Here is a 21,252-nt window from a genome sequence, read left to right as displayed (position 1 = left end):
ATCTCCCCAGGGCTCCTCCATCCACGGTTCAACTCTCCAGCTTGGCATGCATTTTGTCAGACTATCCTAAACCTAACCTTCCACTTCATTGACAGTGAGACACGAGTCAAGCAAACCAGACAAAAACTAACATTTGTTTATATGGAAGAAATGCTGAGGTGAATCACTAATACAATTTCATAGTGTTGAAGCACGTTAAAAATTCTGGCATTGCTACTTACTTGCTCTGAGACCTTGGGCAAGTTTCTTTATATCTCTGTGACATCTGTAAAATGCGGATCATTGTATCTCTCTTATAGGGTTGTGAGGATGCATACTTTAATGCATATTAAGCCCAGGATATAAATAGAACCATGTGAATGTTAGCACATTTTATAGATTTAAAGCAATAAGCTGCTATTTCTAGAGTGGGGGTCCTTGTACAATTTCAGTACACTTCATGGACATCTTTATATTCTTATCTCTGATAGTTTGGGTGAATTGGTAGCACTTTTACCTCCCCTTGTTGATGAAGGCATTTCTTAAGGTCTCTAGAGAAGTAGGGTTTATTTGAGCCTCAAGAGTACTTCCTCTGGCTTTGGTTCTTTCTTTTTTCACTGTCACCATGTTCTTTTGATCACTCAAATGAAGTCCCCCCATTTAAACCTAAAGAATTGGGTTCTTTCCCCTTCAGTATTAGTGGTGGTCATACATTTTACCCAGCAGCTGAAATCTGGATTAAAGTATCCTGTGGGCCCCTGCGTGGCTCAGTTGGTTAAGCGTCTAACTTCAGGTCATGATCTAAGTTTGTAAGTTCAAGCCCCACTTCAGGGTCTGTGCTGACAGCTCAGAGTCTGGAGCCTGGAGCCTGCTTCAGATTCTGTGTCTCCCTCTATCTCTGCCTCTCTCCTGCTCACCTTCTGTCTCTGTCTGTCTCTCTCTCAAGAATAAATAAACATTAAAAAAAAATAATTAAAAAAAAACAACAACATCCTGGATGTCCCTGTTGATGCTCCCTACTTCCTCTTCCTGTTGCTCTCTTCCTCCTTAAGATTACCCCTTAGCTATGGTGCTTGTCAACTGTTTACAGCTCAGTAACCCATGTTGATCCCTGACATTCTGCCACACCCTGTCCTAGATGCTGTGGAGGCAAAATTAGCCTTTGCCTTTGGGTTTTTGTTGCTTGGACTTTCACAGAGTGTTTGAGCAGGAATGATTTTTAAAGAAATAATCTCATCCAGCTCTTTCATTTGACAGAGAAGGAAGCCAAGACCCAGGAGAGTAAGTGACCTGCTTTAGGCCCACAGACTAAAAACTGGAGCCAAATCCCCTGACTTTTGCTTATACTACAAATCCAAGGACAGTTGAACTGAGGCATTCTAGATAGGTAGTTTGTCAGCAGATTCTTTGGTGGTTTCTAGTTGCCCAGTGGAGAAAACCTAAACTCCCCTTTCAGGCTCTTACCTCATGTTTAGGACACTGGTCACCCACTAGTTTATGATGCAAAATATCTTAACGGTTTCAGAGCTGGGCTGCAGATGATATTGAATCAAGTTTAACTTAGGTCCTCAACGCACTTGGACATTTATGGTGAAGCACGCTTTGTAAAAATGTGAGCCCTTGTAAAAGTGTTATGTAACACAGCTTGGGCTACTGTTGGTGCTGTGTGTGCCCCTCTAGCCTGTAGACTAAAGAGTATCCAATGACTTACAACACAGAGCACCATTTGAAATTCTCTCTGCCATCCCAAAGTGCTTACTGTGACAGTGTCAATTTGGGACATACTTGGTTAGTTGGCATACTTTACAAAACAAAGTATGTCCCATAGCCATTCCTAAGGGGTTTTTGTGACAACATCAATCCACTTTTGTTTTTTTAAGTTTTAAAAACATTTATTAAAAATATTAAAAATAACAATGATCACATTCTATGTTAACATACGTAACAGTTTTATGCAATATAAATATATTTTTCCAAACCAAAAAATTGATGAGATGCATTGTTTTTTATATTTTTGCAGATCTTTTTAATGTCTGACTTAATAGAAGACAGCCTGGTCTTCAGATCTGCTTTTCATTTACTCCAATGCAATATATCGTTGTAGTTGAAGTACATGAAGAAGATTTAGCTGCACAGAAATATGGTTAGAAAAGGAAGAACTTATACACCCCAAAAAAGTTCCCGGAGAGGCCCCAGGAAACCTCTGACCACACTTTGAGAACTGCTCATTTCAAGTAACTCTCCTAGTCTCTGTATCCCCATTCATTCCCCTCCAGGGAAGAGCACTGGATTTCCTGATAGGAGGCATGAGGAAGGAAGTAGGCACTTCTATTATTTTGAAGTTAGGACTCTTGATGACTATGCCGAGGTGGTGTATAAGTAACACTATAAAGAAAAACAAGAAAATGATTTTATGCAAATCCAGGATAGAGTTTGCATCTGCTGGTGACTATGAGAGACAGGGATGCCATCATGTAGGCTGCTCTGGGGCATCAAAGCTTTCGGTTAATATTCAGTTACTTGGGCTGGATGTTTCTAGTACTTGGGGGAAACGATGAATCTGTTCTTTTCCTCATCCAATCCTTTCTGCTGTTTTGGCATATATCTCTTGAATCTTTCTAGCTTTAAAACACACCTGTTTAGATACACGAATTATAATTACATCTATCAGAGTCCCTTTTCACTTCCTGTACTTGTGTTAACACAAGAGCTAAGGCTTATGATTCCCTTATTGTTGTATGAGTAAAAAAATTAGAGACTTTCAAACTGAAATATGGGGCTAGAATCATGAGCTCTCTTGGTGTGGGAATGGTCTAATGACAATGGCCTCCCACTGCTTCAAGCCTTCTGTGTCTCATTGATACAGGCCCACAAAGGCTAGTTAGTTGTTTTGCTTTCTGCTGGAAAATAGGCTGTTTTTGTGGTTTCAAAACTGTACTAAAGTTTGTGCTTCTTGGACAGGGCAACCAACTATTTGACTTGCATTAGGATCTGTCCCTCCGTTGTTTCTTCACATTTGGCTTCAGTATTTTATACTTTTGTTTTGATGGCTGAATATTTGTACTAAGATACTCTAATGTGGGCTCTGGCAGCTTTTCTTCTCTGATCCCATTGTGAGTGATAGAATCTCGTAATTTAAGAAGTAGACATCATTCATGTACCCTTGCTCAACAACCCCTCTCATCTGTGTTGTAGATGATGAAACTGAAGCCCAGAGAAATGGTAGTATGTGTCATTTAAAGTATACCCAACCTGGAATAAGGCTGGAAGCCTTCAATGATTTTTAGCTTTGGAACATAATGGCTGAAGTAGTTTTATATGTGTGTGTGCTTATTTGCTTTAAGGTGGCTTTGTCCAGCTACGCAATATATTATGGAATGAGGTGGGGAGGAGAGTATTCTCAAGGGTATATATTTGGTGAGAGAGAAATTTAGACCATAGGAAAAATCTTAAGAAAAAGCAACTACCAGTTTTTATTGGGGGGGAAGAAAATGGTATTCGATAATATGTAACTTTAGATTTATTAAAATTTGATTTTAGAATGTTTTGCCATTTGTTTCCCATGCAGAAATATTATTGCCTAAATAGATGAAATCTGAATATGGTTTCCATGGCCTTGAGTAAACTATTTGTAATTACCTCATAGATTGTTAGCAAACAAAACAAAACGGGTATTTTGTGTTGGTGCCACAGTGGCTGGCAGTCTGGACATTTGTTTCAAATTGTAAGCTGCAGAGAAGTGCATGTAAAGGAATGTGATTGCAAGTAAAATGCCTTCAGAGATGCGAGTCTGAGTAAATATTACATTAAGTGAAACAACATAAGTGAAATTGCCAACTAATGCCTAGATCAGGGTGAGCTTTAGAATTATGAATGTTAGTAACCCTGAGGGTGAAAATATTACTAGTTTTAAAGGTTTATTTTTATTTTTATTTTTTTAAGATTTCATTTTTAAGTAATCTATATACCCTGCGTAGTGCTCGAACTTACAACCCTGAGATCAAGAGTTGCATGCTCTACTGACTGAGCCAGCCAGGAGCCCCTAAAAGGTTTATTTTTTAATATAAACTCAGGAAAAGTGGAAAATGGTTTTCCATCAGTATATCAACAGATATTTATTTTCTTTTTAGTCTTAAATATGTGACTGATAAGACTCTTTACCCTCCTCTAGACTGGATGAGGTAATGAATCTGGAGATGTCCTCTTATCCCGAAAGGGACATCTTTTTAAAGAAGAATTAAGTTGATAAAATGGCTTGCCAGTTCCTTGCACACAGTAAGCAGGGATACAGAAAATATTTCTTCTTCTGTAGCCCTTACTTCCTGGAAGTTTGAGGGGGAAATATAACCATCTTTGCCTTCGCTCCTCAGTGGTCTGTGAGTAGCCAAGGTGGAAGTGAGGAATTTGATGCATTAGTCATGTGGTTTTAATTAGTCCGGATGGCTAACTGCATTTCTTACTCTATCTCTGATGCATGTTCCTTGCATCTTCTGTATGAGCTTTGGTTGATTTTCTTCTGTGACTGGTTTTTATAGCTTTGCTAGAGAGAAATAAGGAGGCTTGCTAAGTTTTGCTTTTTAGATGAGTGAGAGATTGCTGTGGGCTGTTAGCTTTAATCTATAATCTTTAGTTTAGACTTGTTCTTTCTGTGTGCAAAATAAATCAGTTTGGGCAGTTGTGGAAATGCATCACTTCTCAGATTCTTACTCCTCTTGCTTCCTGCTTTCCCCACGCCCCTTAGCTTCCACTTTCCTTGTGTTTCCACATAGTGGCTTAGGACCTGTGGTGTGGCAGGGCTACTCTCATTTCTGACCCCGGGGATGGTGACCTCGGTAGTACAATGCACTTGTGTGAAGCTGTGGATGTGCCCTGATGGCCAAGACACACATATCACTCTGTGGTATATAAAAGGTTGGCCAGGCCTTATTAACGTAGTAGCAATCACTTTGGAGGTAGTCTGCCTGGCTTGGAACCAACCACCCTGAGCAGCTCAATCTCTGAGCTTCAACTATAAAATGGGAATAATAATAGTACCTATCTCAGAAGTGATGGTGAGTGATAAGTGAGATCAATGTAAAGTACCCAGGATGGTGCCTGGCATATGCATATAAATCTATTTATGGAGAGAGGGAGAGAGTGCACATAAGCGCTTTGTAAGTGTTAACTTTAACGTAGCAGAATGATTATTTCCTGAGAGCAAGAGCCCGTATGATGTTGGACTTCACACTAGGCACAATTGCTTGCCTCTAAATGTTGGGAAGAGACCATACTGAAGCATGTGGCTGAAGCATTAATCTCTCTTCTCCATTTTCCAATGACTCTCTTAAACCTCATCTCCTCCATCAAACACACCCTGGGCATTTTAGCCCATAACGAATGCCACGCCTGCATGGCAGTCCTTTTTTGTTGGGGGAGGCAGAGGAAGACTGTTAACTCTGTGAGAACTGTGTCTCTGCATTCATTCACCCTAAATATACAGCACTGGCAAAGGTGACCTTGTGGTACCATACAGAGGAAGAGGAGTAAAGCAGGTTTCCTGTCCTTAAGAAATCCACATTCTTCCCAGGGCCTGACCAGTGGAAAGCTAAATGTAGTATTAGATGCTGGATGTGACGAGTGGCCCCAGTACAGTGAATAGAGAGCAGTGGTGTGTAATTTAAGGAACCAGGGAAGCTTAATGAAGAAGATAGGATTTTGCCTGGAATTTTAAGGATGAGTAGGATTTCTCACATAGAGTTAAGGATGGAGGCATTCTCGGTGCAGAGATGGGTTGCTTCAAAAAGAGTCAATTGTCCAGTTTAAGGTATTGGTGGTGATGGATTTGGAATCTGGCAAAACTGGTTTGAATGCTGGTTCTGCCATTTAATTGAGCTTTGGTTTGTTTCCTCATCTATAAAATGGAGCTAATAACATCTGTTTCACGAGGTTATAAGGATTAAGCAGGAAGATTTTTTTATAAAGGTCCAGGTACAGTATGTGGTAAAAAAAAAGTATCCAGTAAACCATTATTTACATGACGGTTGTGGCAAAAGGAGGAAAATATTGAAATACTCGAAGAGACCACACACGGTCATCTTGGGGTATCTTGTTATCTTGTTTGTTTTTGCTAAACCACACTTAGCATTGTAGTCTTTACATAAATCTTCAGTTATTGTTTTTTGGTTGATTGATCAAGAGAAATATCACCCCCACCCCCACCCCGCTTTTTAGTTCTCTGGCTAAAGTAGTGGTAGAGCCTGTTCCCTCTTTTCACTGCTCTGAATACTTTAACCTTCATTGTTCACATACTCCAGGCAACTTTGAATTGATACCTTTAAAAGATATCAGTCTACTTTTCCACCCTGATCCCAGAGTACAAAGTACATTTATTAGTGCTTTACTCTTCTGTGAGGACCTAAGCTTCACTAATAATTAGTGATTATTCCCTGAGTGTTTTGTGCGTGTGAGTAGCCAGCCAGATGACTTGTGGCTGTCACACTGTCTTCTGAATTATTAATATCTGGGCTAAAGAGTGTGTAGGAAGTTGGCTTGAGCAGGAGTCCTGGGGGGATAGATGCCAAGTTTCCCTACATTGGTGGTTGCAGCTACCACAGTGCACAAAACCCACTCCTGGTAATAACCAACCTCACTATGCACAGTTGGTGCAATTGTGGCAAAAGGGGTTTAACTCTGTGTAGCCATGATTATAGTAAGATATATGGTCTGACCCTCTTTATGTGGGAGGGATTTGAGGCTTGGATTTTTCTCAAATCTAAATGGCCAAAGTTGCTTTTCTTGTTTTTGCCAGTGTAATTACCACTTTTTCCCCCCTGCCTGCCTTTCATTTTCACTATGTGAATAATAATTATTCTAATGAACCATTAGGCTTTGGAAGAGTTTAAAGGCAGCTACTTGGATCAGTGCCTAAGACTTTCTTTCACACTGGCTCTCATTTAACTTTCTCAGTTTTTCCTTTGTACCGACTATATGAATTACAGTAAGGATCTCTTGCCAAGGTATAATTTTTCAAGTTTTGATTTCAGTTTAATGCCTCCCTCTAATCGTGCTATCAGAGACTGTCAGAAACATATTCCCATTCACATATCCCCTAATTCTTAATCTGTTAATCGAGGAGCATTGGGGTGGAACCAGACCCCATCTCAGTGAGAAGTCTGGGCTGCTGACCCAGCCCCTTTGTGCTCTGTGGGAACAACGTGCATGAAATTGTAACCTCTGCTATTTGCTGCACATATTTTATCATCTATTTTTGAGAGCTAATGGGATTTTATAACAATGTTGTATGTAGTAGAGGTTTCCGTCCATCCTCCTTGGGTCCTACTTGGTTATTCAGAAATACCATGATAATAATGATAATGAAAATGCTTCTTTAAGAGACAATGGAGGGGGTGAAGGGGACTGTGGGAACATTCTTCTGTGGCAGCATGTGAAAAGAAGGTTTGTTTTGCATTAGCTGATCAAGACAAGGAAGCCAGCATCCAAAACCGTCCATCAGTAGCAAACATTTGAGAATAGAGGAAAATTATAATGTAGTCCCTTGGGTCTGCTTTCCTAAGCACACCAATATGTGTGAGAAAACCCCTAAACCACCTTTCTTTTATGGCTGGATGGATGCTTCTATAATATGCAGTTAACTTCTTTAAGGCAGAAAGTTGTCTGTTCTGCTGGTGGAAGTATTTCTCTTTTAGGGGTTAATTGGTTCTATTTTTTTGAGGAGAACAGAGTAAGAAAGAAGAAAGCTTTAGCTTGATTAGAATGGCAGAAATTATAGTCATAACTACTGGAGTCAATGTATTAGGTTCTCTGCAAGATACACTTTTTTTTTTTTTTTTTTTTTTTTAATGCTCTAAAGGAAGTTTGCATGAAATAGCTTACCATTTGGATGGTTGCCCAGGCTTCTAATCTGGGTTAAAACCTTGGCTAGAAGGCAGTTCTACACTCAAGATCCCTTGGTCTGTTGCTCTGGTGAGATGTTCCTAAGTGCACTGGTTGGAACAGAAAAATCTTTCATGATGACTGCTCAGTGATTGTTCCTAGTTCCCATCCCTCACTCAGCACTGGAACACCCAGCAACAGAGCCTGGGCATGTATTTAGTTATGTATTGCTTATATGTTTCTTTATAATACTTCACTTTAAGGAATATTTCCAGTAAACTGAAATGTGAACCAGTTTTAAAGTCTTATATCCTCTATTCTTAATTATTCTTCACTTTTTCCAGTTCGTTGATTTCCTTGCCCTGTGGATCTCTTTGTTTTCCTGCTGCTTCCCTTGACAGACTACTTCTTTCTCTCCTCCCATCTCCATTCCTTCTCCACAACACTCTGAATCTAATTTAACCTTACCATGACCTAGGTCAGATCTGTCTTCCTCTAAGGAAACCTTACTTTCTTGCTAGGGCTGATGTCCATCTCCATTGCCCAATCTTGATAAGCTTTGTGCTGTATTTCATCACCAGACATTTTGCATTTGTCTTCTGTTTTGTCTCAGTGACTTTCTCCCCTAATAAGGCTTAAGTTCCTTAAAAGCTTTTGCATTTCCTAGAATTCTTATTATGTAGAGGCACTTAAATATTTGCAAAGTTTACTTCCGTTATTGGAAGGAAAGGCAAAGTGACTCTCTAGTTAGTGGTAACTTGCCTTGAGGGAGATCTCGTTCACTATGCTTTTACTAATTTGTCTTTTTTTTTCCTGGAAACTTAGCTGTGTTTTGTTTTGAGTTAGGTAAGTGCTAATATTATCCTATCCTAAAGTTACATGGGAGAATATAGGCATATTATAACACAGAATCATAAGATGGCCCCCAAATCCCAGTGCCCTGGTGAACACACCTGTATAACCCCCAGAATTTGGGAATATGATGGGACAGTCACTCCCATGATTGAGTTATGTTATGGCACAGCTGACTTTCAGATAGGAAGATTATCCTGGGTAGACAGGACCTAATCAGTCCCTTAAAAGGAACTAGACTCTTCTTGAAGGAGATTTGAAATGTGAAGAGGGACATGAGGGATTCCCTGTTGGCTGTGAAGAGGTGGTGGCCACATGGCTAGTAACTGTAGGCGACCTTTTGTGTCAGTCCCTGGCTGATAGCCATCATGGACAGGAGGACGTCAGTCCTACAGCTGCAAGGAATTGAATCCTGACAATAATTAAAATGAGCTTGGAAGTGGAATTTTCCCCTAGAGCTTCCAGATCAGAACTCAGCTTGGACACCATCACCTTGATTTTAGCCTTGTAATATCCTGAGCGGAGAACGCAGCCATGCCACACCCAGACTTCTGACCTTTACAATCAAGAGCTAATAAGTAGGCGTTGTCTTAAGCCCCAGGTTTGTGGTAATTTGTTACATGGCAATAGGAAATTAATACATGCCCCAAATGTATGTAAACGACCTCCATTCCACCCTGATAGTGTTTTATCCAGGATTGAGATTAAGATGCAGTAGAACACTTACGAAGACTTGAGAATTTTGGCCAGGATTGTTTAATAATATTTGCTGAGTGATATCAAATGTTAACTTGTATGTTTATTTCCTGAGAATGTATTAACCATGGCGTTGGTCATTTTCGGTATAGCCCCTCAATTCTCAGGTGCTAGAAATGTATTGCTGCACTCCGAGATGTTCTAGACCAGCCTGATTTAGGAACTGAATATGGCTACTTTCATTAGCAAGGTTGGGGCTGAAACATCCATGGTGCTTTTGTTTCTGACTGCTTTAGAGCTGGTTTGGATTTTTTTCTTCTCCTTTTTCAGAGACTACCATTACATGGTCATTGCCATAACTGAAATCCCCTTCCATTATCAGAAAGGGACGGGACAAAATGATATCTTTCAAAAAGGAAGTGGCTAATTTATATCCGGTGATAGAAATGGTGGCATAGGGAAGGAAGTGTCCCATCCATATTTCATTATTTGCTGATTAATGCATTCAGTGAATAGAAATACATGAACTGAGCCACAATATTTCTCAGAAAGGAAGCACTGAGGAATTGATGTGTGAATATGAGGAGTGGAACTGTACATGAGAAGTTGAGGAAAAAACTCCCAACTGATAAGGGCCATTAATTATCTTTGACCTCCTATTCATCACTGTTTTGAAAAAGCTTGCATGGAAGCTATACTACACCATAAAGGCAGGCAGAAGGGACAAAAATGACCCACATGAGCAACTGTGAGACATTTGGGTGTTTTCTCCTCTGCAAGATAGGTGATATGTTTGAAATGGAATCCAGTTACTTGGGATCCCACTGCAGAGCCAGAGGGTTTTTAAATGATTATGGCCCTCCTCCATGGTTTTTTCATTAACTTTCCTAGGTGGCTAGCCATGGGAAGGGCTTCTCATCATCTCTGTGATGTGGAGTGGTGCGAGAGAACAGCTGTAGCATCTGTTTCTAATTGGATCGTGCTTTTATAAATACTTCTTGACTGTTTGTCACATTGCTTCCCTCCCACCTCGTCTTCCTCTAAGTACTGCAAAATTTGTAAGAGTCTCTGGAATGCACATGTGGGCCTTGTCATTCCCAAACATGAGACTTTCTGCTGATCAGCACTTTGTAACGTTAGGCTGTTACAGGCATTAGTCACTTTGACTCAAAAAGAAAGACTGGTCTTTGGAAACTTAAGAAAATGTCTTTTTTGTTGTTGTTAATTCTTGGCATGCAGTTAGACTTAACCACTCTGAGCTTATACGGACTTTTAAAAACACATTCTGTCTGTAAGAAAAAAGTGCTCCCACTTTTTGCAATTTTTGGATTGTCACGCTCGGTGGTTATTTGCTGAAAGTCTGCTTTACTAATAATTCAACACCACCTCCCTCCTCCCCCTCCCCCACTTCCTCAGGATCCAGGGTTGTAAGCGGCAACTGGGGCTCTGTGCGCTTCTCATACCCATTTCTGAGGACTGCTTTTAAACAGTATCTTTCCTAATTATGTGAGAAATCGAATTTCTGATGGGTCAGAGGTGGGACTTTAATCACAAACAAGCCAGCCAGGTCTTGGAGGAAGTGTGGGCCATTGCTGTGTGATGTGAGGTAGGATGTAGAGAAGACAGAAAGGAGCTGGGGGGCACCAGTGAACAAGAACCACGCCAGCACTGTGTGTCCAGGGCTTTGGGATCAGGCTTCACTCAGCAACCACTGTGAATTCTTCCCTTCAGAGCCAGGCCAAGTGTAATGGAGAGAAGGGCAGACCAGGCACCAGGTGCTGGGTGTTCACTGCAGTGCTGTCTGTCCACCTGGCCCAGTCTATATGGAAAACCAATCGGGTGCTGTACTTGCCTCCTTATCAGAGATAAGAGATACAAATTTTGGTGAAGTCTAATGGGGGTAGTGTGAGGAAAAGGGGAGTATCCAAGTCATGAAATCAGCTGATAAACTGGATTCAGTCACTTAAAGGGTTGGGTGGGAAAGATTTGGCCAAAAGATTTGGTGTGGTGGGTAGTTGTTACATTTGGACACAAAGGAGAAAAGCCAGCTTGGTACAAATGTCCTCAAGAAGTCTTCATGGTTGGGGGGCCTAGGTGGCTCAGTGGTTAAGCATCTAACTCTGGCTCAGGTCATGATCTCTCAGTTCGTGGGTTCGAGCCCCACGTGGGGCTCTGTGCTGACAGCTTGGAGCTTGGGGCCTGCTTTGGATTCTGTGTCTCCCTGTCTGTCTGCCCCTCCTCCACCCACACTCTGTCCGTGTGTGTGTGTGTGTGTGTGTGTCTCAAAAATAAACATTTAAAATAATTTTAAAAAGAGAAGTCTTCACTGTTGAATTCAGAGGCTAGCAGGGCGTTTAAGATGATTATGCAGTGGACTTTTTTTTTTCCTGCAAGAGGGTGGAAGCCTATAAATTTATGCAGATTTTTATCAGGGTTATAGCAATATGCATGCTAATCAATGTTATTCTAGGGACTCACTGATACCTTGAGGTAGATGTTGCCACTTGACATAAGTAAAGGTGAGGAAGGACAGATTTAAGTTGAGAATGGAAGATAGGATGAGCTCCACTTGGGAGATGTTGGCTTAGTGATGCCGGCACCAGGGATGCCCAGGAGGGAGAAATGGCTACAGGTTATGCCAAGGCAGTCATTAGCCTTTTGAAGGTCACTCAAGTGGCGGGCTAGGAAGAGGTCATCTGAGAAAAGTGTGTAAACTGAGGTGAGGATAGAGAATTATGTTAATTCCTGCAATAGCCCTGTGAAGTCCTTTATCTTAAAGTTGACAGAATTGAAGCTGAGAGTTAAATGACTTACCATAGGTCACACAGCTAAATAATGCCAAAGTTGCCCTTGAGCCCTCTGACTTTACATGTCAAGCAATTTCCACTGCGCTGTTCTACTTTTCTGCTCACTTTTATCACTTTCAATGGGACTTGGTTCTGTTATTAGAAAAAACCAAATACTTACACATTTTATCCTGTTACCCCTTTATTATTACTTCCTTTAAAATGATTTTTATAATTTGTTATTTGTTATTATTGCTTTTAGCATTTCCTGATGTTTAAAATCTTTTATTTCTTTTCCATTTAAAAGGTGTGAGGTGTTTGTTCATAATAAGTCAAATATTACAGAAACATAACAATTAGAAAGTAAAATTTCCGTGTAGTCATATCATTCCCAAAGAAAACCCTACACCAAATTATTTTTGCAAGGATCTGGCAAAGCAAAATTTGTTCCTCCTCTGGCAGTCTTTTGGAGAGACTTAACTTAGAAAGGACACTTGAAATTGGGACAGTTACTCAATATTTATCAAAATCTTTTCTGGTTATTTGGTGGTGTTTTTAAGGGTGGCTCCTTGGGTTTGTTGGGCAGAGCTGATCTACCTGGATTTCTGACTTGGGAGCTTGCCCCTAGGGATGTTCCTTCTCTGGGTTTTGTGACTTGGGAGCTGCTCCCTGGGGATGCTCCTTCCTTGGCTTTGTGACTTGGGAGCTGGCCCCTGGGGATGCTCCTTCCCTGGCTTTGTGACTTGGGAGCTGGTCCCTGGGGATGCTTCTTCTCACTCAAGTTTTTTTCCTCTTAGGGTTTTCCTCCTGACTGTTCCTTCTTCCTGGCTGTCTCTATACTGCTGCTTGTGTGAGACAATTTCCTTGGGGGTTTTCTTGGCTCCAACATTGGGATTTCATGGTATAGATGACAAGCAGCATAGCCAGTGTTTTCCAAGTCATCCTTAAAGAATGGGATCCTCATTGGTAACAAGATGCTTCAGACGTTTTATATTATGGAAATTACCCCAGCAATGCCTGGCTTTAATGGCATCCCCCTGCAGACTTCATAGTTGTGGTTTGAGATACTTCACATTCCAGGGTTTTCCCCTTTGCCTGGGAACTAAAGGCGTCTCCCATCTTCCCACCAACTTTGCTTTCTTTAGAAGAATACGAAACCAGTTCAATACTCTCTAAAACGTGGTGTCGATAAGAATGTGTATTTATGAAAATGATCCATCAGGCACTTGGGTATAACTTACTTCTTGGGAAGTTGGTGAGGCCAGGATCTCTCCAAACACTGGCTGATGTTCAGTCAAGGATTTCATGTAAGGCACAGCATGTTCTTCTCTGCCCAGCTTCATCTGGGTGGCACCCGTACCACTGAAACAGGACCTCATGACAAGGCACTACCTAAGATGAAGAAGGATATGCACCTTCTCTTTTCTCCTAGTGGGCATCATCATTATGGGGATAAGACAGAGCAGAAGGATTATGTCTTCTGGTTCCATCTCAGCAGTACTTAAAATTGGACATTTGCTTTAAGACTTGAGTCTTAGTCATTTCTACCTCCACCCATCAGGCAATGCTGGTCAAATAGACTCTGCTTTCATCTGAATTCAACTATACATAGGGGCTATATACTAAATTAATATCTGACAGTGGTGCAGGCTAACACTGTTTTTACATACTCCAGGCAGGTGGATTCCCTGGAAGAATGACTAGCTAATCACATGAGTTATAAGGTTGCACCACATCTTGTACTTTGGATAGTTTATGATTGTATGTTAGTGACTACTTGATTAACATCGATGTGCCCCACTAGACTCTATGGTTCGTGAGTTAAGGATGCTTTATTTTCTCACTGTCACCTCCTTAGCATTTTGCAGTGTCTAGCATATAGTGGCACACAATAAATATTGAATGAATAAAAGCATGAATAAACATTTACTTTTTTTCTTGAGCACAGATGATTAACTTACACAGAAGAGTTATTTTTTGTTTTGAGGCTATAAATCCACTTTTCAAAAATCTTGTGGAAGTCAGCAGATACAGCTGAAGGAAAAAAAATGTTTCTAAGCAGGGCAGCTGTAAAGGGTGGGTTTATAACATTTTTTAAAAACTAACTCATAATTATAGTTAACTTTACATTTTTGTTTGTTTAAGCCGGAAAACAGAGGTATACACACAGATTTCAATTAGGTTTGGAGTTTCCCAGGATAAGTGATAGAAACTCGCTTTCAAGGGTCATTTAAAAATTGAGCCATCTTGATTTGGGAAGAGAAAATACACTATCAGGAATTTTCCACCTTGTGTTGGCTTTCTTCAAGCAACATGACAACTGGATTTATGTGTCTGTGATTTTCAGACTCAAGAAACCATAGGGGACACCTGGGTGGCTCAGTGGTTAAGTGTCGGACTTTGGTAATGATCAGTAATGATCTCTTTGTTCGTGAGTTCAAGCCCCGTGTTGGGCTCTGTGCTGACAGCTCGGAGACTGGAGCCTGCTTCAGATTTTGTGTCTCCCTCTCTCTCTCTCTCTCTCTCTGCCCCTCCCTCTCTTACACTCTGTCTCTCTCAAAAATAATAAGCATAAAAAAAAAAAGCCATAGAATTAGCATTAGAACGAAAGACTTTGCTTAGAGGCTTTTTGGTTAAACCTCCTCATTTACAGATGAGGAAACATAAGTCCAGGATTTGACCTGGATCAATATAAGTTATTATCTATAAAATGAAGCTTTGAGAAGAATGTAATTGCCACTTCTTGTCAACAAAATCTCCAGTTCTCTAAATGAATGCATAAAAGTTATTGCTTAAATATATATGTATATATATATATATTTTTTAAGGGGTGAAATCTTTCTAAACTTAAATGGTAATATCTACTTTTGAAAGTAAAACTTAAGTCTAATTGTTTGCGTGGTACATTAAAACCTACGTCACCTTGGTTAACAAGCTCTCTTTCTTGTTTCTGTCTGATAAGGATCGGCAGCCATAGATCACCTAACCACACCCACGGAAGCCTTCAGTTTTAAATGTAAAGAAAGGGGCTAGCCTTTCACTTTGAATAGGTGAATAGAACCCATCTAGGCACATCCAGTTTCTTCACCTCTGGAGGCTCTGGGCTGAATTAAAATACAGTGAAGAGTGAATCCGGGAATCCAGAATGGTTTCCAGCTGTGGAAGATGTTGATGCCTCCAGACAGGAATGTGATTCTGTGGCTTCCCCCCAGCTTTGTAAATGACTTTCCTATTTAGGGTGAATTTTCTTCCTGTTAGCATCTTCTTTCTCTCCTTCACTTCCTTTTTGTTCTTTCTGTTCTTCCCTTTGTGATCTTTCTTTCTTGGTGAGTCTGAGGGTTTTGCTGATCAGCAGCTTCTCCTGGGGTGCCCAGCAGCACTAGCTGAGCTCATTCATTTCTGATTTTAAACTCACAGCCGTCTCTTCCTCCCACCCAATTTAAGGAAAGGAAACCCAGGTTTCCTGAGGACCTGTTAAGTGTTAGGCACTCTCATACTTGCTGACTCCTTCACTCCCAGCCACCCTGCCAAGTGCTCCATCAGACTAAGAAAAGTAGGAAGCAAAGCTGGCATTCAAATCCACGTCTGTCTAACTCCAGGCCCTTTGCCATCCTGCTCCTGGTTAAGCAAGATTTGGAGTTGTGGAACTTATTTTAAAGTAGCACTCATGGGGCTCCTGGGTGGCTCAGTCGGTTAAGCATTCTGACTTCGGCTCAGGTCATGATCTCACAGTCCGTGAGTTCGAGCACCACGTCAGGCTCTGTGCTGACAGCTTGGAGCCTGTAGCCTGCTTCAGATTCTGTGTCTCCCTCTCTCTGACCGTCCCCCGTTCATGCTCTGTCTCTTTCTGTCTCAAAAATAAATAATCATAAAAAAAATTTTTTTAAAGTAGCACTCAGAATGTAGGTGTTGGCATATATTCTTAGATAACTTATTTTATAATTATTTCAATAATGAAATCAGTTAGGCATCTTTGAAAAACTTGTCGATTATAAACTTCAGAGTCTATATTCATAGTAAACTGACCCTTTGGGCAAAGACAGGCTTTTCTGGAACATTGGAAATGGTCGATAAATATTTATCTAGAAGGCTTCTGCAATCTGGACTTCTTTCCCCTGGTAGAGTTGGGGAGCTCTGGCCTCCAAAAGATGTTCCTTGAATTTCCCTAGCCAAAAGCTACTTCTCCCCCTATATCAACCTGTCTCAACCATAAAGTCACTTTATCATTTTTATCCTTAGTAGTATTACATTAAATTATATCCTGCTACATGGTAAACCTGTTAAGGGCAGGAAGAGTTTATCAATGAATAACAAAAATAACATCTACTCCCTTAGTGCTTTGAGCAGTGAGTATATTTTTTTAATGTTTATTTATTTTAAGAGAGAGAGAGAGAGGGAGACACAGAATCAGAAGCAGGCTCCAGGCCCAGAGCTGTTAGCACAGAACCTGAGGCGGGGCTCAAACTCACAAGCTGTGAGATCATGACCGAAGTGGAAGTCGGATGCTTAGCTGACTGAGCCACCCAGGTGCCCCTGAGCAGTGAGTGATTCTGAATGAACAAATACATAATTGTGTTCATGTGGAGGTGACCTAAAAAGAGAAAAATGAGGCCATTAAATTACTTTATACCATAGAATTTAGTCACAACTCATTTCAAGATGGAGCGGGCAAAGAAATCATGTAATCACAGACCCTCCATAGATAGATTAGCAAATGGAGGACTAACTCAATTAAGGTCTTATAGTTAGTTACCTAGTGGCTCCGTGTTGGCACTTTCATTTAAAGAATGGTCAGAACTAAGCCTTATTATTGGCTTCATGTGCCATGGCTGCATAAATCAGTCTGGCCTTGGCATTGCCAGGACCAGTGAAAATATATTTGGAGCTACTTTGCCAATTCTCATTCTCAACTTCCATCTCTAATGGTTGCCGAAGAATTATGATTTTAGGGAATTTTTTTCTACTTTAACATAACAGATTTTGTTAGTGGCTGAAACCATTGTATTGTCCGGGGCTACCTGAGAACTTAGTAGATCATCCTGTGATACCAGTGACTAAATGCAAGGTCTCTGGATTCTAGAACCTAACTTCTGGGCTCAGATTTCAGCTCCTCAGCTTATCTTTGTGACCTTGAGCAAGTTACTAAATTTCTGTGCCTGTATTCTCATCTGAAGTTGAGGTTGGGTAATAGTAACTACTTCATAGAATTGTTAAGATGAATTAACCAGTTCACTCGTTATTAAGGCTTTTCTGGAACATTGGAAATGGTCAATAAATATTAGCTGTTATGATGAACATGGAATACCAAATACCCTGACCCATCTTTATCCAATCATTATTTTCCTTTCTTTGCTAAGGGGAGTATTTATTGAAAGTCTGAGATTTAATAATAAAGATAATGCTGAAGATCAAATTTCAGCAGTATCTGGAAGGTTTGGATATGTAAACATTGGCTATAAAGGTCCTTCCAAGTAGAGGAAATGGTGTGAATAAACTGTTGGGGAGAGACATGGGGGTTGTCTGAGGAACAGTAAGTAATTCAGGTTAGCTGCAGTGGAAGGTGCTCCATGGGGAGAAATGGGAGAGGAGGTAAGGGATTTGGGGTTAACCCATGGAGGCCCTGAGATGGCAGGCCAAGGGGTTTGGATTGTGGGTCTTTGTGTTCTGAGATCCTTTTGCAGCTACAAAGATTAGGGGGAGTGGGGTGGGGGCAAGGAAACAAGTTGGAAGGTGGTTGAGTAGATAAGAATAAAGAGGAGGATGTGGTCTTGGTAACTCTCTGGAATTTATGCAAAGTGTAGGAGGGTCTCAAGCATAGGTAAGTGCCATTAACAGAAATAGAGAACTCTAGAGTAGGAATAGGTTTGGGATAGAGAAATACAATTTCAGTTTCACGAACATCAGTTTGAAGTACAGGTGGGACAACCCAAGGGAACCATTCCAGAAAGTCAGAACTGGAACTCAGGCAAAAAGTTCAGTATTAGAAAATGCTGAGAGTCATTTCTAGATGTGTGGTAATGGTAAGGACATGAAAATACAGTAAAACCTTGGATTGCAAATAACTTTTTCTGTGAATGTTCCACAAGACGAGCAAACATTTCTAATAAATTTTAACTTGATAAACAAGTGATGTCTTGTAATACAAGTTGTATGTGGTGCCAAATGTCATGTGATCACAACTGAGCCAGTGGTTCTTGAAATTTACTTTGATATACGAGTGCTTTGGATTACAAGCATGTTTCCAGAACGAATTGTGCTTACAAATCAAGGTTTTACTGTATATGAAATTCCCTCATACCGCATCCGTAACTCGAAAGAGATCCCATACTTTTTGGGGAGAGGCAGCTAAGGCAAGAAGCAGTAAACATGGAAACATAAGATGTTGGAGTGCAGGAATTCAATTCAGCTGCTGTGTGGGACTTAGAGCCTTTCTTTGCTTTGCTTATAGCGCTTTCCAGTTTTTAAACCGGCTCATGAACCACAGGAGGAACTTCCTACTTGCCTTTTCCCAATCACATACTGATGGGCAATAGCCCTCAGAATTTTTTTAATCCTGGGCAGAGAATTAGGCTCAAATTATGGAATTTTAAAATGGCAATATAATATTTACATATTTCATATTACAAAGTTAGAAGACTCTGAAGAAATAAATTTAAATTAAAAAAATTTCAAGACCAAACTGTTTTATAACCCTTCATTTTGTATGTGGTTTTCAGCGGGTATAAAAATACTCAGTGGGTGTGTGGGTGGTTTCTCGTGTTTTGGAAATGGTGAGAATATGAGATGCTGTGCATTGGGTTCTGGGATGAGAGCTATAATTACTAACTGATTCTTTCCCAGGATTGGCTCATGGGTGGATATCTATCTGAATCTAAAAACCCAACAATGTGGAATCCACAGTAATAAACCACTCTTTCCTCACCCCCACCCTCCTCCGGAAATGAAAAGAATTGTTGTGGTGGGAGGAGGGGGAGTGTAGGATGATGGTTCTTCCTTGCTTTGCCTCTTTTCAGGCCCTTCACTGACTGTTCAGGTCAGTGATGCAACTAAAATGAAGGCTCGTGTGATGGTGTCTCCCGGGCCTGATGCACGACAGCCATTGTGCAGCTGTGGTGGAAAGAGATCTAAATATAACCCAGACTCCTTTCAAATCCTCCTCCCCCAAGTCTTGGAGGATGTGGTAAACACCCTAAAAATACCTGATGTCTGAACCTTTGAGGTATTGAAGAGGCAGGGGCAGGTGGTAGAATTGGGGCCACACAGTGGTATTGGGAGGCCTGGCCAGCTCCCAGGCCTGCTGCGCATGGGGCCCTGCTACCAAAGCTGCTCGGGAGCTGTCGACCATGCCATCCTGTTCAAGGAGAAGTGCCTACTCTCGAGTCTCATATTCACTGTTGGCAGGTTTCAAGGAAACTATTCATAGACCAGGCATCTGTTCTTTGTCCCATTGACCTCAAACCTGCAGCTGCCATCATGGTATTCAGGCAGTGTGCTGGTTTTTAGTTTTATTTCACAGAATTAGAATTTTAGAATGGCAAGGACCTTAGGCATTATAATGTTCATAAAACATTCCATTAAAATCACTATATTTAGAGAGTCACATTTCCCTGCCTGTATAGTGACCAGAGTGATGTGAAAATGGAGTCTCAGTCCTTGATTATTAAAAGAAATCACTCTCACCATTGTGTAACAAATAGAAGAATAATGAAAACCAATCTTTTTGAAAAGAAATACTGATTAAATGATCTTGTGCAAAGCTTTTTCTTTTTTATTAAAAAAATAGAATTTTGAGGGTCATTTTCTCACTCAAAGTTCAGTATTTTGAATTTACCTATTTATTTATTTAAGTGATCTCTGCACCCAACGTGGGGGGCTCAAACTCATGACGCCAAGATCAAGAGTAGTATGTTTTACCTGCTGAGGCAGCCAGGTGCCCCTAGTATTTTAAATATAAAGACCTGGTAAGAGAGCCAGAATACCAGGAGTCTTGTTTTCAAGGAGGCTTTCAGTATCTAGTTTCTGGAATCCCAAACCATAACCATGATGTTGTAATTGAAGGACCGTAGCTGACCTCTGTTTTCCTGGAAAGAAAGTTTTCACAGATTACCTCCAACACATATGAGATTCATTCAAAGTCATGGAGGCAGTCAGCACATTATAAAGAATATAAACCACCCAACTTTTTAAGTGTATGATGACTACCTTATCCCAGTCTCCTTCAGTAGACTCTGAGAAGTCCCAGTGAACACAGAGCCTGTGCTGGGTGCTGTTCAGGGTGAAGCAAAGATGCCCTGAACACCTGTACAGCAGATGGTGGAGATGGGATCAGTTCAAGTGCCAAATAGTTTTAAATATGTTGCATGTATAGTGGTTACAGAATTTTTATATTTGTAACAAGTATGTATCCTCCTCTCTGAGGGTCTCAAAACTCCTTCCTATATCTAGAAGAGTGTTACTTATTTTTCATTCTGGGTTGAAAGTAAATTGGAAGTTTTTTTTGAATTCTTGAAGCCATCAACATGATTGTTTTTTATATCACTTAATGCATATCTGAAGTAGCCACCTCCAGAAGCTCCTATTTCCCTGGGCCAGTACACTTTTAGCAGGAAGCGAGATGCCTTGGGATAGAATCTGCTTTGGGAGCCAGTGTGATTTTGTGGTAAGAGCATGGCTTTGGAATTTTTGGTCCCATCAGCTGTGCAGGAGCCAAGAAGGATGTGGGTACAGAGAGAATCTCCTTCTTCCATACCTGTCAAGAAGAGAGGAAGGGAAATGGTAATGTCCACAACGTGGGAGACCCAGGTGGCATAGTTCAAGAATTCTCAAATGTTTCCCCTCTGAAATTCTAGAATGAAGAGCTTCGAAACTTGTCCCTTTCTGGCCATGTTGGATTTGACAGTCTCCCTGACCAGCTGGTCAACAAGTCTACTTCTCAAGGATTCTGTTTCAACATCCTCTGTGTTGGTAAGTGACTCATCTCTTGCTGCTGAGCAAGGAGTCTGACCCTTAGCTGTTGGCAGGTGACTGTCAGAGTGGCACTTTTCAGGGAAAGAGGGGAATGATAATT

At 40.8% G+C, this 21,252-nt stretch overlaps 1 protein-coding gene across 11 annotated transcripts in view; it reads left to right on the top strand.

Moving 5' to 3' along the window:
• Window positions 1–21,252, top strand: part of SEPTIN11 (septin 11) — a 122,693-nt gene that overhangs the window by 57,608 nt on the left and 43,833 nt on the right. For all 11 annotated transcript variants that reach the window (XR_008296270.1, XM_027058797.2, XM_053217217.1 and 8 more), the window contains exon 2: window positions 21,035–21,149. Coding sequence is in view for 9 of the 11 variants with exons in the window: in XM_027058797.2 (XP_026914598.1) it covers window positions 21,035–21,149 (115 nt within the window). In the remaining 2 variants the exon portion in view is untranslated. The remainder of the gene's footprint in view (window positions 1–21,034; window positions 21,150–21,252) is intronic.

Source organism: Acinonyx jubatus, chromosome B1 (assembly GCF_027475565.1).
Source record: "Acinonyx jubatus isolate Ajub_Pintada_27869175 chromosome B1, VMU_Ajub_asm_v1.0, whole genome shotgun sequence".
NCBI lineage: Eukaryota > Metazoa > Chordata > Mammalia > Carnivora > Felidae > Acinonyx > Acinonyx jubatus.
Note: the sequence above shows the minus strand (reverse complement) of the source record. Positions and strands in the feature narration are given on the sequence as shown.